The 13,443-nt window shown below is 40.1% G+C and overlaps 1 protein-coding gene and 1 long non-coding RNA gene across 5 annotated transcripts in view; one reads left to right on the top strand and one right to left on the bottom strand.

Annotated features, from left to right (window-relative positions):
• The window catches only part of LOC135250747 (uncharacterized), a 26,087-nt gene extending 20,258 nt beyond the window's left edge, over positions 1–5,829 (top strand). For all 3 annotated transcript variants that reach the window (XR_010328999.1, XR_010328993.1, XR_010328995.1), the window contains exon 3: positions 4,914–5,829. This is a non-coding gene — a long non-coding RNA (uncharacterized LOC135250747). The remainder of the gene's footprint in view (positions 1–4,913) is intronic.
• The window catches only part of LOC135250736 (synapse differentiation-inducing gene protein 1-like), a 25,393-nt gene continuing 16,956 nt past the window's right edge, over positions 5,007–13,443 (bottom strand). For both annotated transcript variants that reach the window (XM_064327355.1, XM_064327363.1), the window contains exons 3-4: positions 11,898–12,035; positions 5,007–5,165 (exon numbers count right to left, since the gene is read on the bottom strand). In XM_064327355.1, coding sequence (XP_064183425.1) covers positions 5,007–5,165; positions 11,898–12,035 — 297 coding nt within the window. The remainder of the gene's footprint in view (positions 5,166–11,897; positions 12,036–13,443) is intronic.

The following is a 13,443-nucleotide window of genomic DNA, read 5'->3' as shown; positions in this document are numbered from 1 at the left end:
TTGTCTTTCTCTGAGGCTGAAAACACATCTGTTTAAACTGCATCTTGGCTCACCTAATGTTAAACTCTGAATATTTACTAGCCCCGCCTATGGTGCATTGAAATCTATCCTCAATTCTAGCCATCATTGTAAATAATAATGTGTTCCTAATTGACCCACCTCGTTATATAAAAGTTAAATAACAAAAAATAAATCTAGTTTACTATTGTAAACACTACATTCTCTGTCTCCCCGTTGCACCACCTGGCTCTTAACTTTTTGTTGTTGGTTTATATATGTACTATTCATAATTAAGTTGTGTTAATAAGGGCTATTATTTATTGTGACTAATGTATTGGGACCAGTTCTTTGTTGCTTAATAAACAGTGTGTATGCACTTACATTATAATAAAACTATTAGGTGAATAATTGCTCTGCACTATTTTCTTAGGGTACATAACTACATGGTTTAATAAGTAATAATTGTTCATGAGTAACACACAAAAATATATTATTTCAAAAACATTTACCACTGCACTGAATGATCAAATCTGCTTGCAGCTATTTGTACTCATTGTACTTATAATTGAATCATATAACAACATACATGGAAATAAACCAAACAACATAGAATTGGCCTGCTTTTCCATTACAAAACCTTTTCATTTTGTAGGTAACTGGTCCTGTACAAACTAGTTAGTGGAGCCATCACTATGGTTGGTGGTAAGAAATTGAAGTCACACACTTCAGCATATGGAATGCTGTCCAATATTTTGAAATCTACACGGCTGGTTCAAGTGTGTACCAGAGTTAACTGTCAATGAAATGGCCACTGTCTTGTAGCATTTGTATTCAGGTTTTATTTACAGATGACAAATATGAGCACACTTAACTATGTTACATTATGCCCCACCCACTGCTCCACAACGTGTACAGCACTAGCCCACTGCACCTTCTGCCAAACCATATACAATGAAAATGTACCCACTAAAATAAATGACACTGAAGATGTATGTTCTGTGATTAGAACAGCACCTTGAGTGTCTTCAGATTCATTCAAGACATTTCTTTAGTCTCTTGATCACAAAAACACTATGGCTATACAAACAGATGTGAATTTTCCCTGTTGGAAAGTAGGGCTTCTTACATTTGTATTAACAAGCTTTAGAACACATCCACAGGGACTCTTAAATCAAAATGGTAAATGTCATGGTAATTACAGTACGTGCTTTCTGTGGTATTTACAGATATCTTCTAATGAGCATTTCATCAATCATAAATAAGAATATGTACATATTAAACAGTAAAAGTATGTGGCAAATAACATGTTATTTGAATCAATTCACCTCAAAACACAAAGCAACAATAATCTTTCTTTTTGACCACTTCCAAACAGCAGAACATACAAGCACTCTTAATTATTTACAGTGTTCACAATGTTATTGGAAAAATACACGAGTATCACAGATTGAAATGCAGATGACATTAAGGTGTTGTACGGGTTTCTTTGAAAAAAATCACTCAGTACATTCACTGATGGTAATTAGTCATGAGGGCCAGCTATTAGGTTCAAAGTTGTGTGATAAGACACAATGTGGAGGCCGTTGCCATGGGAATGCATTTGGTCATAATAGGTGGAAAGATGAACACGGCCCATAGGTAATAGTTGAAGGTAAACAACATGCCTCATTTCAAATGAAATGAGCCACACACCAAACTGAAGGCTTTTTTTTATCACTAAGTACTTGATGGCGGTTCTTTCATTTTCATAGATGCCCTCTTTCAAATAAAATTCAGTGTTATCTGTGTGTGTGTGTGTGTGTGTGTGTGCATGCGTGCGTGCGTGCGTGTTGTACCAACTGGGATTAGGCTGAATTAGATACGTATGTGCCAATTAGGATTTAATGGATGAATATAAAAAACCTTCCAGAATGATTTAAACCCCCGAATTTACTTTCCGTATGTATGCATACTGTCTGATTACCATAAATTGTGTTGATGTGAAATAATTTTATGTAGGAGATGCAGGTCACATTGAGTTTCAGATGAATGTAGATTAATGGTCCCATGATGATGACATGTATTCCAATGTACAGGCTATGCTCCAGAGAATATTAATCTTATCTGAAAAAGCAATTATGAGAAGCTAATTGTAAACCATCCTTGACAAGTGTGACTAATGCCTGACCTGTGCAGGAAATTGTAAATGTATGATGCAGATTTTAATGCTATGGGAAGGCATGTACTGGATTATCAGTATTCTCCATGGAACAATGCACCCTTGACCTTGAATTTTATGACAAAGCAGGCTTGTGAAGCTATTTGTCTTTTAGCTCAATATTGATTTTGCCAACTGTTGTATACTTGTCCTCACATTGCTTGACTCAGTTCATAGATTAATGCGTTGACCATTTTTGTAAACATATGCTGCTCTGTTGAAAGTTTGAGAGAAATATTTCTTGATTATATACAATACGTTCTACAGGATGTTCGTTTTTTTTCCTATTCTAAACTATGTGTATAATAATTTTTTGCTTTCTTCTTCTAGTCTAATCTGCCTTTGCTCTTGTAGAAGATACACTGCACTGACACCATCTCTTTATGGGGATCTCCATTTCACAGTCAAACCGTACCTTTGTACCTTTCACATCAGTACTAAGCACCACTGGTCGTGCGTGACTGACTTTGCTTTTCCTACTGTGAATGCACAGCAGAATGAAGCTAAAATGTGTTTTTCTGTACATTGTTATTATGCACAACAGTCTGTCAACCTTGCTGCAGCAGTATAATGGCTATTGTGCTATACGTTAACAAGATTGATGAGCGCAGTGATTGGCTCTTTGTCTGTCTCCTGGCTCCCAGGGACACATTAACTTGCAAGGTAAGAATGTGGGCGAGGGATGTGGGTTTATGCATTATGTATTCACCAGTGTTTGGAATGGAAACCGATGCCATGGTTTTCTGGGCTGATGTCTTATTACTCCCCACAGTGGGTTTCTCAAGAGTAATAATGGCGGTGCTATTAAGAGCCAAGCCTAATAGCCATATGGAGCATCTTGTTGTGAAGTTCAGCATAACCCACTTTAGTGCTTTAAAAAGACAAGTACTCTCACTCATCCTTATGTGCGTCTTTTAAAAACATACAGTTATTTAAATTGCACATGATTCTTTGAAATATTTATGAATCATAAATAATCCTCATTATGTTCTTAACTATAGTGGTAGCAGTCATAACCTCTCTAAGGGCCTTAATGATAGATGTTATTTACAGGGCCCTGTTGTTCTTTCTGACTGCATCTGAGATGCCGTACACTTTTCAAAGCTGCCATTCACACTAGTAATGCAAGCGAATACAAGCTGGGATTCTTTGCCTTGGCAATGATACTGTAGCAGTCTGACATATGATCAATACTGTTTTATGATCCAGGTCCAAGAATTCTGTTAAAAGTGAAAGCATTCCAAAGTTCTGATTTGACATTGTGCCCCGTCATGCTTGGGGCTCTCCACAGGTAGATTTTAAAACTTGGATTTAGAACAAATCAGGGAATTGCACATTGCTGCATTAAACAACAAAAATAGATAAACCATTATTGTTTTATGGATAATGATAGCAATGAGTACTAAATGCATTTATAATGTCTTCCCTGTGGGGACAAAACATTCAAGATATAAGAATTGGGTCATGTGGTAAAATGATGAAAGTACTGTTGTTCTTTGTGTTGACCCAGTTTGAACTCACAAGAGCCAAAGCCAATTTCAGCAGCACCCATCTAAGATATGAACCAAAACTATCTCTCAATTTAATTTTTGAACCATCCTTGCTTTGTGGCCTGTCTTGATCAGATGCCAAGTCAGAGGGGAAAATGGTTGAAGTGTTTACAGAATTCAGGATAAGAACTCTCTTTTTTGTTGACAACTTGACTTTAGAATGTCCACTGACTGTCCACTTTAGTCCTAACCTTACAGGGCCAGGTAAAGTCACAGAGGCTACAGTGCAGATGATGTCAAACTCTCGGCTACAAGAACAAAAACAATAGGATCAGAGTGAACCGCAGACTAAGATTGCTGCCCATAATTATTCAAACATCCTTTTTCCCCTGTTCTGTATAAATCAGGACATGATGTCTTCTATTTGTTTCTCTGAAACAAGTTGCAAAGGGATCCATTTTGAACTCTTGCCAAATGCATTAATTCAAATGAAAAATGCAGAAGGGTGTTTTTGAGTGGTGTACTTTTTGTAAATCACAGCTTGGTTCTCTTCACTTCACTCAGAAGCTGTGACTGACTTGCCAGGGGTTGTTGCAATTGTCTCTTCAAGATTAAAGCAGGCCTTAAGGTGGATTCCAGATAACGCACTTAGACAAATACAGAGTTGTTTTCAAATGGAAACACTTCAATATTACCACACCATCTGTAAAACTTTTAAGAAAAAATATTAAAAACATAAACACAATAGATTAGACAGTGGACATGGAACCTTCAGCACAGGGAAGAAAATTGTTGGGGATTGATTGTTCTGGAACTTTGAGGACGTGTATAATGGATTTCATAAGAAAACAGTATCGCTTAAATGCTCATTTTCTACATTGAAATGCAGCCCTGATTGTATAGAGGAGGGAGTGAATACAAGGGCACAAAAGTTCTCTAATCCTCTCAGGTTTTTCTCTGCGACACTTTACTCCAAGTTCGCCGAAACTTTGGATAATTGGTTTGCTCATTTCCCCAGTGTTTTATTTTTTGTACCAGTCTCAAAATATTAGGAAAAACAATACAGTTCAAGGACCGAATTGGGCTTTCTTAATAGGATGCAGGGTGCAGGCCTGATCAATGTAAGCAGATCTATATCCTTTCACTAAGGTAAATGTTTAACTTTTTACAAACGACCCCCTTTTCCCCGCCCTCCCTTTTCCACTGCCCCTCTTCCTCCCCCTAAGCCAATTGGACAGGCAGAGATGGGGAGGAGCCGCTAAGACAGTGCCAAGGGGGTACCGCCACGCCGAGACTCCGCCCGAGCGCCCTTCCTGCTGCTATACGTGTCCAGATTTGGACAAGTAGGCAATGAGGGCCACCACCACACCCACGTACACTCCTGTTCCGATCGTTATGGACAGGGCGGCCAGGAACAGAGCCCTACGGGACGCGGTGCTTGCTTGCGGGAAGTCTCCCTTGGCGATGGCTTTGCTCGTCTGCAGAAAGAAGTGAAGAAACAGACATTAAATACACAGCAAAGAAACTTCTTTTCCTTAACAATCATTAAATCGTGTCTCTCTCTATTTTGCTCTTACGGTCAAAAAGCTGAAGCAGCGGTTTAAATAAGCAATTATGAACATCTTAAAAGACAGTTAATTGGGCAGAGATAATGCACATTGCAGAGGGGAGAAAAGGCAGAAAAAACCCTAGTGTTTATTTTGTTGTTTGTCTCTTTCCACAGGCACTGATGTGTCTTTTAAACACTTTGCTAATTACTTCCAGGGTCTACTTGGTATTGTCCAGGGAAAACATGCTTTTAATGGAATTAGTCGGAGAAATAAAAAAAAACAACTCTACTGGAAATACACTTCTCCCTCTTTGACTGCATGTTGGTTCCATCTAATATCAGCAGGAAGGGAGCGGCGGAGTGAAAAGAAAACAATAAAACATGCGTTTTAATGCTACTTTCGACATGTTGGTGGATGCTTTTATTAATAGTGCTAGAAGCAGTTTAAGCTGAGTGGTGTGATTACAAGCTGCCTCCTGTGTTTTCAGAGACTGCTGTTTCCTCACTGATGCCGTGTGTTTTATATCATGGCAGGAACCATCCCTAGCATGCTTGGGGCACTCACTGGTCCCACTGTGTAGACTACATACTATCGCTTTTAGTAGCTTTCAGTTGTTCTTAACTACATATTGGCTACTTTCCTGATGGCAGATTTTTGTGTTGTTGTTTTTCTTTCATTTTTGAGAACACGGGTAGCAATTTTCTGTTTCAGACCGGCTATTTTAGCTACAGAATGAGACCTCTTTTAAAAATAAGGCTAGAGCAATACATAATGCAAGTCAGCATTCCAGTAAATGATTCAAATTAAAATGAGTATTTTATCTTCACTTTCAGAATTCACTTCACAGTTCAAACAACCTCACATTACTGAAGGGCTTGTATGTTACAATTCATATCTCAGGCAGGTTTTGTAAGGAACTACCCCCTAGCAAAGATCAGGATTTTTCTGGGTCTCACTCATACACTGTGTGTGTGTGTGTGTGTGTGTGTGTGTGTGTGCACTTGTGCATGTTGCAGTCCTCTGCTCCTGTACTTCTGCCATTACCATTCATGATTGCATCTATGCACTGGTCAGCTCCTCCTTGGACACTGGTTGTGTCCCCAGTGAATTCAAGCTGGCACAAGTAGTACTCTTACTCAAAAATCCAACTATGTACCCACACTATTAATTGGTATCCCTCCTCCCATTAATTGGTTGTATCCACTCTCCTAACCCATTACCTGACCTGACTTTACCTTAATCAGTCTGGTCAAAGCAAACCATTCAACAGAGATGGCTGTCCTCTGTAGCAGAGGCACTCTTATCTGTCAAAGCAAGCATCCCTGTCCTCTGTCTTAATCCTATGTGTTATGTGCTGCACAGCTGACCACCAGGCCCTATTGCCAACCCTAACAAAATGACAGTAATGTCACAAAATGGTTCTCTTCATACCTGTCTGACCACTCTTATCAGGTGAACTGGCATGAATCTATCTTGAGTCCCATCTGCTTAATACAAGAGCTCCCTGGGATCCATTCTTGGCCCGTACTAGGTTTCCTGTACATTAACATCCCTCTGATCAATAATATCCTCCTGTGGTTTCTACCAAGGTTCTGTTGAAGACAAACATTTATCTCCTTTCCTCCCAGGGATGTATTGCCTCACACATAAAAGCTTTCCTTAATTATATTTTGAGTTGGATGATCAGACAGCATTTCATGCTCAAGCTTGCCAAAACCGAGTTATTCTACCTGCCAGCTACATACTCCCTTGAAGATCTCTCCTTTAACCTTGGTATCATAATGGTGTCCAAACCCCAGACTGCTAAGAATCTATGTTCATGATTGATAACAAGCTGTCTTTCACAGAAAAACATTGGAACAGATACTATGAGCTTCAGATTTATTTCTCTACAGCATCCACAATATTCCTCTTTTTTTTACTACGTATGCTACCGATGCCATTGCCCAGACCTTTGAGCTATCCCAACTGCACTTCTGCACCCTGGTCTCCATGGAAGTGTCATCTGGTCCTCTAGCCCATTCAGTATGCTACTGCTAGTCTTACCAATATCCAAAGTACCAGAGGTGGAAAGTCCCGGGGTCAGAAAGTAAAAATCCTGCTGTGAGTTTCTTACACCAATAAACTTAGCCAGCTGATTTCACTAATTATTTCTACCCTCTGGCTGAAGAACTGTGCTAATTAGCAAATCCAGGTGGACTGTAACAAAATACTGGGGAGATCTTTTACTTTATGACCCCAGGACTTTCTACCTCTTTAAAGACAGGATGTGGCTCTTCTCCTCTCCCTCCACTGGATACTGTTTCTGACCAGAACAGAAATACACATCTCTAGTCATTGTTTTTGATGCAGCCAGAGGAACTGCAGCCTATTGCATTCAATCTATTTTCAAACGTTGTACTCCTGCCAGAACACTCCAGTCTACAACCACTGTCCTTGCCATTCCTTCAGTATGCATCTAACAAACTCATTCGTACGATGTACTTTGTCCAACCACATTGGACAGTTTTGTTCATAACTTTTCTGAAGTAGCTAAACTCAAAAGTGGGGTGAGAGGCTGTCCATCATAGCGAGGGATGGGATTTTATCCATGAATTCAGCAACTTCTGTGTCTATAATCATGATGCAGAGTCATTCAAATGCACATATTGGCAAAAACACACAGTTTTTCATCAAAGGTGTTCACGTTAGCTACTGTCTTCTGATGTTTACTGGTGGTTGGCAAACAACATTTGAGAATTTGCAAAAAGCTATGGTGGGCTTGGCTCTTCTTTAGGTGAGGGTCGGGAGTCGATTCGCCGATCTTAAGAACCAATTTTTTAATTTAGTTTTTTGATAAATGCATTTTTAAAAATTTTTAAGTGCAAATGTGTGTGGTCCTAGCATCTATGTTACTTTTATGTGTTACTTCTATTTTAAGTTTTTGTTTCTTGTGGCCTCTTGGCAGGAAACATGGTGGTCAGAGTTGTTTTTCTTGTTTTTCCAGTTTTATTTTTTTGGAAAGCCTCCCACAGAGGATGACTCCTGCTCAATGCTGCAGCTGTTATCACCTACGTTCACCTACTCTGGCTCAACTGCAGGAGCAGCCAGAAATAGCCTTTCAGATGAAGGCATTGCTGTGTAATGCTTTCATTGAATAGAAAGCCAAATGGCTAGGGTTAAGGCAAGGAAACATACAACAAGTACAAATGCAAAAAGAAAAAGTCAGCTCTCAACAAATGAGAACTATCAGTTTCCATGGCAACTAAGTGAAGAGCAGAGTGACATCAAACACATTAATCCATTCACAGAGGAAATTAGTTGCCCTCCCGGTGCTTGGAAAAGGCACTCTTTTTTTATACTCATTTCAAGTGAAGCTTGCGGTCTTCAGGGGAATGTAGAGACTTTTCAGCAAAGTCGCGCACTGTTGGCAGAGAATTGAACATCCTTCAACACTCTGCCAACACTCTGCTCTGTGAACAACCTGTTATTCAGTTACATGAGTCTGCAGTGTGCAAGAAGTTAACATCATTGAGTGGGATTAGGCTTGAACAGGGCATCTCTTAAATTCAATTACTATGAACAAGACGATTAAATATTTAATGAATTTGTTTTCCTGTACTGAGATAAATAATTACAGTGAACGTTGACAGACTCCCCGAGGACAAGGAGAGCTATAGTACAAGACCACCATATTAAGCTTATCATCTTCAGGGGGAAAAGGGCAATGGGGTCACGGGATGGCATTATGCTCAGTTGACTGACAGCCTTTTTATGAAGTGCTCTTATTTCACTAAAGATTGACTATAAAACACACACACACACACACACACACACATGCATAACAACTCAAACCCCTTGAGACCATTAGTCATATTAGACACGGCATATGCTTTGTTAGAAGCAGCACCATAAACATTATATTCATCACAAACAATCCTAAAGTAGTACCTTACAACACTGTCACTATCAGATGAATTCAGCATTTTAACCAACGTCATTTCAGTATCTCCACTATAATTTGGTTTTTCTTCATCACCATGAAAATTGAATTAGCGTCTACAAGCTCCATGTTGGCTTTCTAAACAAAAATGCCGGTTCCAAGGATTTAATTTCCACAGTCGGGGAAAATAGGCTATTTGTCAGCAACGGGAAAATGAAGCAACATTAGTCAGATTAATTGAATGAGAATATTCTCTCTTGCTCTAGGCGCTTTTCTCCCAGCCGCTGTGTGCTCGCACCATGCGCGCGCGGCCATTTGCATTTTATCTGTGTGCCGAGCCGTGGAGGAGCCACACCGGTTTTCATGGCACCACGCTGGTCTTTGTCTTTGTCTTCCGCTGTTTACTCTGCAAATATCGCGCAGGCAGACGTGGCTGTGCCTGTGGGAGGCTCTTGCTTTTTCCAGCAGCAGTACCTAACCTTTCTATCCACAGAAATGCTATCGATTTGGTTCCCCTCTTGACTCGACGGTGATTCAAGGAGTTACGTAACTGTTTTTATCGGGAACCTCGTATTAATGCACTGTTCACTTTTGCTAAGCACAGATGTTCTGAAAACGGCTTTCTAAATTCATAATTTTTGGTGTTTGAAGATCAGGAAACGGATCATCAGAACAGTGTACATCACACCTGGGAATAAGGTCACAGAAAGTGAGAATGCCAGTAGGCTAGTTAGTAAGGCAGTGTTACTACAACTGAAGTCATCACTTAGCATATCGTCACTGTGTCTTACGAAAGAATATTCTTTCCTGAACCTGCCAGGTTACACAGTGAGCAGTCTCACTGGTGTCATGTGGAAATGGAATTTCACATTACATTTACATTTAGGCATGAGAAAATTATGATTTCAAGGTAATGGCACATTATACTAATGATGAACCATCAAAAATGTATAATAATAATAATAATAATAATAATAATAATAATAATAATGTGTGTTGAAAAGAGTGACATTAGCATTCATACTGTTAATTTAGCATTTTTTAAAATACCACCATTCTCATTTTCCCCAATTACTATTGAAATCATTTTGAAGGATGCTGGATTAAAATGTTGGACTGATTACATATAATTGTCCTTGCTGTTAGCTGAAATACCAGTTAGAACTAAGTGATGAATTGTAGCTCAATTTAATATACTCACTATGGAAATGAGACATTCATCATCAGGTCAGACAGAAAGTGTTGCTATTTATAGACAGACCTGAGGTCAGGTATAATTAAAATGATGGTTACAGCTGCACTGCAAGCCCGGATTCTCATTACTGTTTGTGGAAACACACAGGTATAATGAGGTGTATTATAACTGTGTTTTCATGTATGCTGTTGATGATGTAAAGCATGTATTATATCTAATTCTTAAGAATGTTACCTGACAATTATATATAATGTAATTACTGCTGCAGTTATGCGTAGTGGCACTTATCCACGATGACCTTCATGAGCTTACATTTATAGGTTACATTTACAGTTATAGGTATTTATCATAGTAACACATGCTAAGTACCCTGTTTTAGGGTTCCGTAGGTTACAAGCCCAGTTCACTAGGGACTATGCTGAATCACCAACTTTATTAGCGTAATTAATTTCTTATTCATTCGTATGAAGATCACTTGTCCATTTTATATCTATAACAATTCCGGTTGTTAAAGGTGAAAGGTGAAGCGTTCCGGTGGTTGGTCCTAATAAAGCACCAGCATGAATCCAGAGCCAATGGCTGCTGTGGGGGTGATGTAAAATTCCAATAGCATCTCCAGGAGGCAGGGTGTTTTCAGTCATTATGTTTCTCCTACTTCAACATGCAAAAGAAACTCCTTTGGCTTTCTGGGTACCTTTGGTCTGCAGCTGCATGGGGTGTTCTCTGATAGTGATAGTAACTGCACAGTTCTGCCGGTAGACTGCAGAAGCTTTAATTCCAAAATTTGGTGAAAAACAAAGGTTTTAAAAGATGAAAAATGGCTTTTTCAGGTATTTGGCACCTTTTTAAGTCAGTCTGAAAATATGTAACCGTGTCAATTTCAAACTAACCAAAGATTATTGTTATTGTTGTTTTAGATCACATATCAATAAAGCTATCATAAAGACAGGTATGGTGCGGAGAGTGGAGAGTGAGTTTTAAGATGAATTAGGGACTGGCTGTTATTTGGCTCCAAAACAAAGATGAAGGAAGTGGATGAGAAAAGGTTCAGCACTGAGAAAAAAACGTCATTAGAGCAGCCAGCGTTCTAGGCCACCACTTAACTCCTACTGCTGTGCCCTCCCAGTGAGAGTGCCAGCCAGATCTGTCGCTCCAGACACCATAATCATTGTCATAATTACTTCGCAAGCCTCTTAATTCTCATCAACAGTGAATAAGAACTTCTAATGGAAGCTGTATTGGAGGAAAGCAACCGACCGCATCCCTGAATAAATAACGAACCATCTGCCATCTAACTGTCTTTGAACAGTCTTGGCGCAAACAAATATTTATGGGATATGTGAAGGAAATATGTACTTTACATGGTGTAGCTGATCACTTTTGCTTTTTGACTGCAGCGATTGTTCATACAACCACCGTACTGATAGTCTAAAGAGAGGCTGTGCCTCCAAGCGCCCGCTACAATGTTTGGGACTAGAGTTGGTCTTATTTGATCTTGGGCTGCCGTATGGAGGCCAGTGGATGCCAGGGCTGTGATGCTTACCCCCTGAGAGAAGTAGAAGGCGGCGATGCCCAGGGGCCAGAAACAGCAGAGCATGGAGAAGATAGCCAGGCCCAGGTGGTCTCGCGGTGGGACCATGATGAAGTTGTCCTCGCTCTCACTGTCACTGGAACAGTCACTCTGGGAAGACACAACAACGCAACAACCTGTCATCCGCACTTAAAGGCCAGGGGGACATCCATGCTTTGTGCGCCGGCAGATTCTCAACAACTCAATTAAGTCATAAACCCCTCTAATGCCTTCTGGGAGGAACAAAAAAAGGGAGCATTATTGTTTCATCTTTGTGGCACTAAGAGCACCTAAACATTATTTTCTCTCAATCCCCATGGACAATCCGGCAGATAATGTGTTTGCATTAGTTGTATATTGAAAAGTGCCCCATTACATCAGCGGAATGAAGTAGGGAGGGCTTAATGAGGTGTCAGAAAGCCCTGAACAGGAATGTGTGGGCGGTAGAAGCAGTCATTACTCAGTGAGATTTCAACCGTTAGTGGAGGAAAGTTCTGACGTGGTTTACAGCTATGAAATTCACAAGCCTTTACTGCTGTTTATAGACCCAATGCTCTCAGGCTGATGTGAGGGTACCACCAGGAACGAGAGCTGGCTGTTCTGGGCTGCAATTTAAATTCATTTCAGAAGCTTCGTATACATCTAAGTTAAACAATGGCATCTGATACAATAAGGTTTCTAACTGACATGTGAGGGAGTTGATGCTTTCCCCTGCCTGTCCTGGAAACACTGAAGTGTTCTTAAAAAACTTTATTTAAAGAATTTTGTTAAAAAGACATGCATTTCAGTTTTTTTTCCTGGTGAACTTTACAGGAGAGAAGAGTGAATCATCCACCTACGTCTCTCTGGACTCTCTGTGGAGGTCAGCACATGCTCGCCCTCAGTTTCTCAGCAGGCTCTGATTGACAATCTTAAGTACAATTAGAGGACCTTTGCCCACATATTCAGTTTAATGTCAACCCCAACTTTAATGTTTTCAGCCATGCACACAATTACATTTTGAAGGCCAGCCGTCTTTGTCATCCTCAATGTCTAGCTGGATAATTACCAGACCTGTTCATTCGTAGGTTTTCCTCCGAAATGCTAAGACCATTCAAGCCTCACACTGCTATAATGTGAAGGAGGTCAGCGTTCTGACTATCCTACCATGCTTAATAATATCCCCTTTAGATCTTATTAGTTTTGAGCAAGATAAGAACAGGCCTCTCTCCGGCATATACATTTCCAACTGCGTAATCAATTTCTGAATTATTCAAAAGTCTTTTAACCAGTAAAAAGTCTGCATCTAGTCTTAATATATTGGGAAAGCTCTGAGCGCTGATTCTCTCTGTACTGCTCTGTGGTAGTAAAAGTCCCTGTGCAGGGAGGGGGCCCGGGCTATTTGTGTTTTTGCAGTGAGCTTGGTTGCGGTGCGGTCGATCTCTATGTAGCACGTGTCCCCGTTCCGCTCGCCCTGCGGCAGGCACCCGTGTCGAGAGGGGTCCTGAGTGACCCGTCCCGACAGGCTCGCTCTGCGTAC

Source organism: Anguilla rostrata, chromosome 1, assembly GCF_018555375.3.
Source record: "Anguilla rostrata isolate EN2019 chromosome 1, ASM1855537v3, whole genome shotgun sequence".
NCBI classification, from domain to species: domain Eukaryota; kingdom Metazoa; phylum Chordata; class Actinopteri; order Anguilliformes; family Anguillidae; genus Anguilla; species Anguilla rostrata.
The sequence above is the reverse complement of the archived record's forward strand: the minus strand, read 5'-3'. Positions and strand labels throughout refer to the sequence as shown.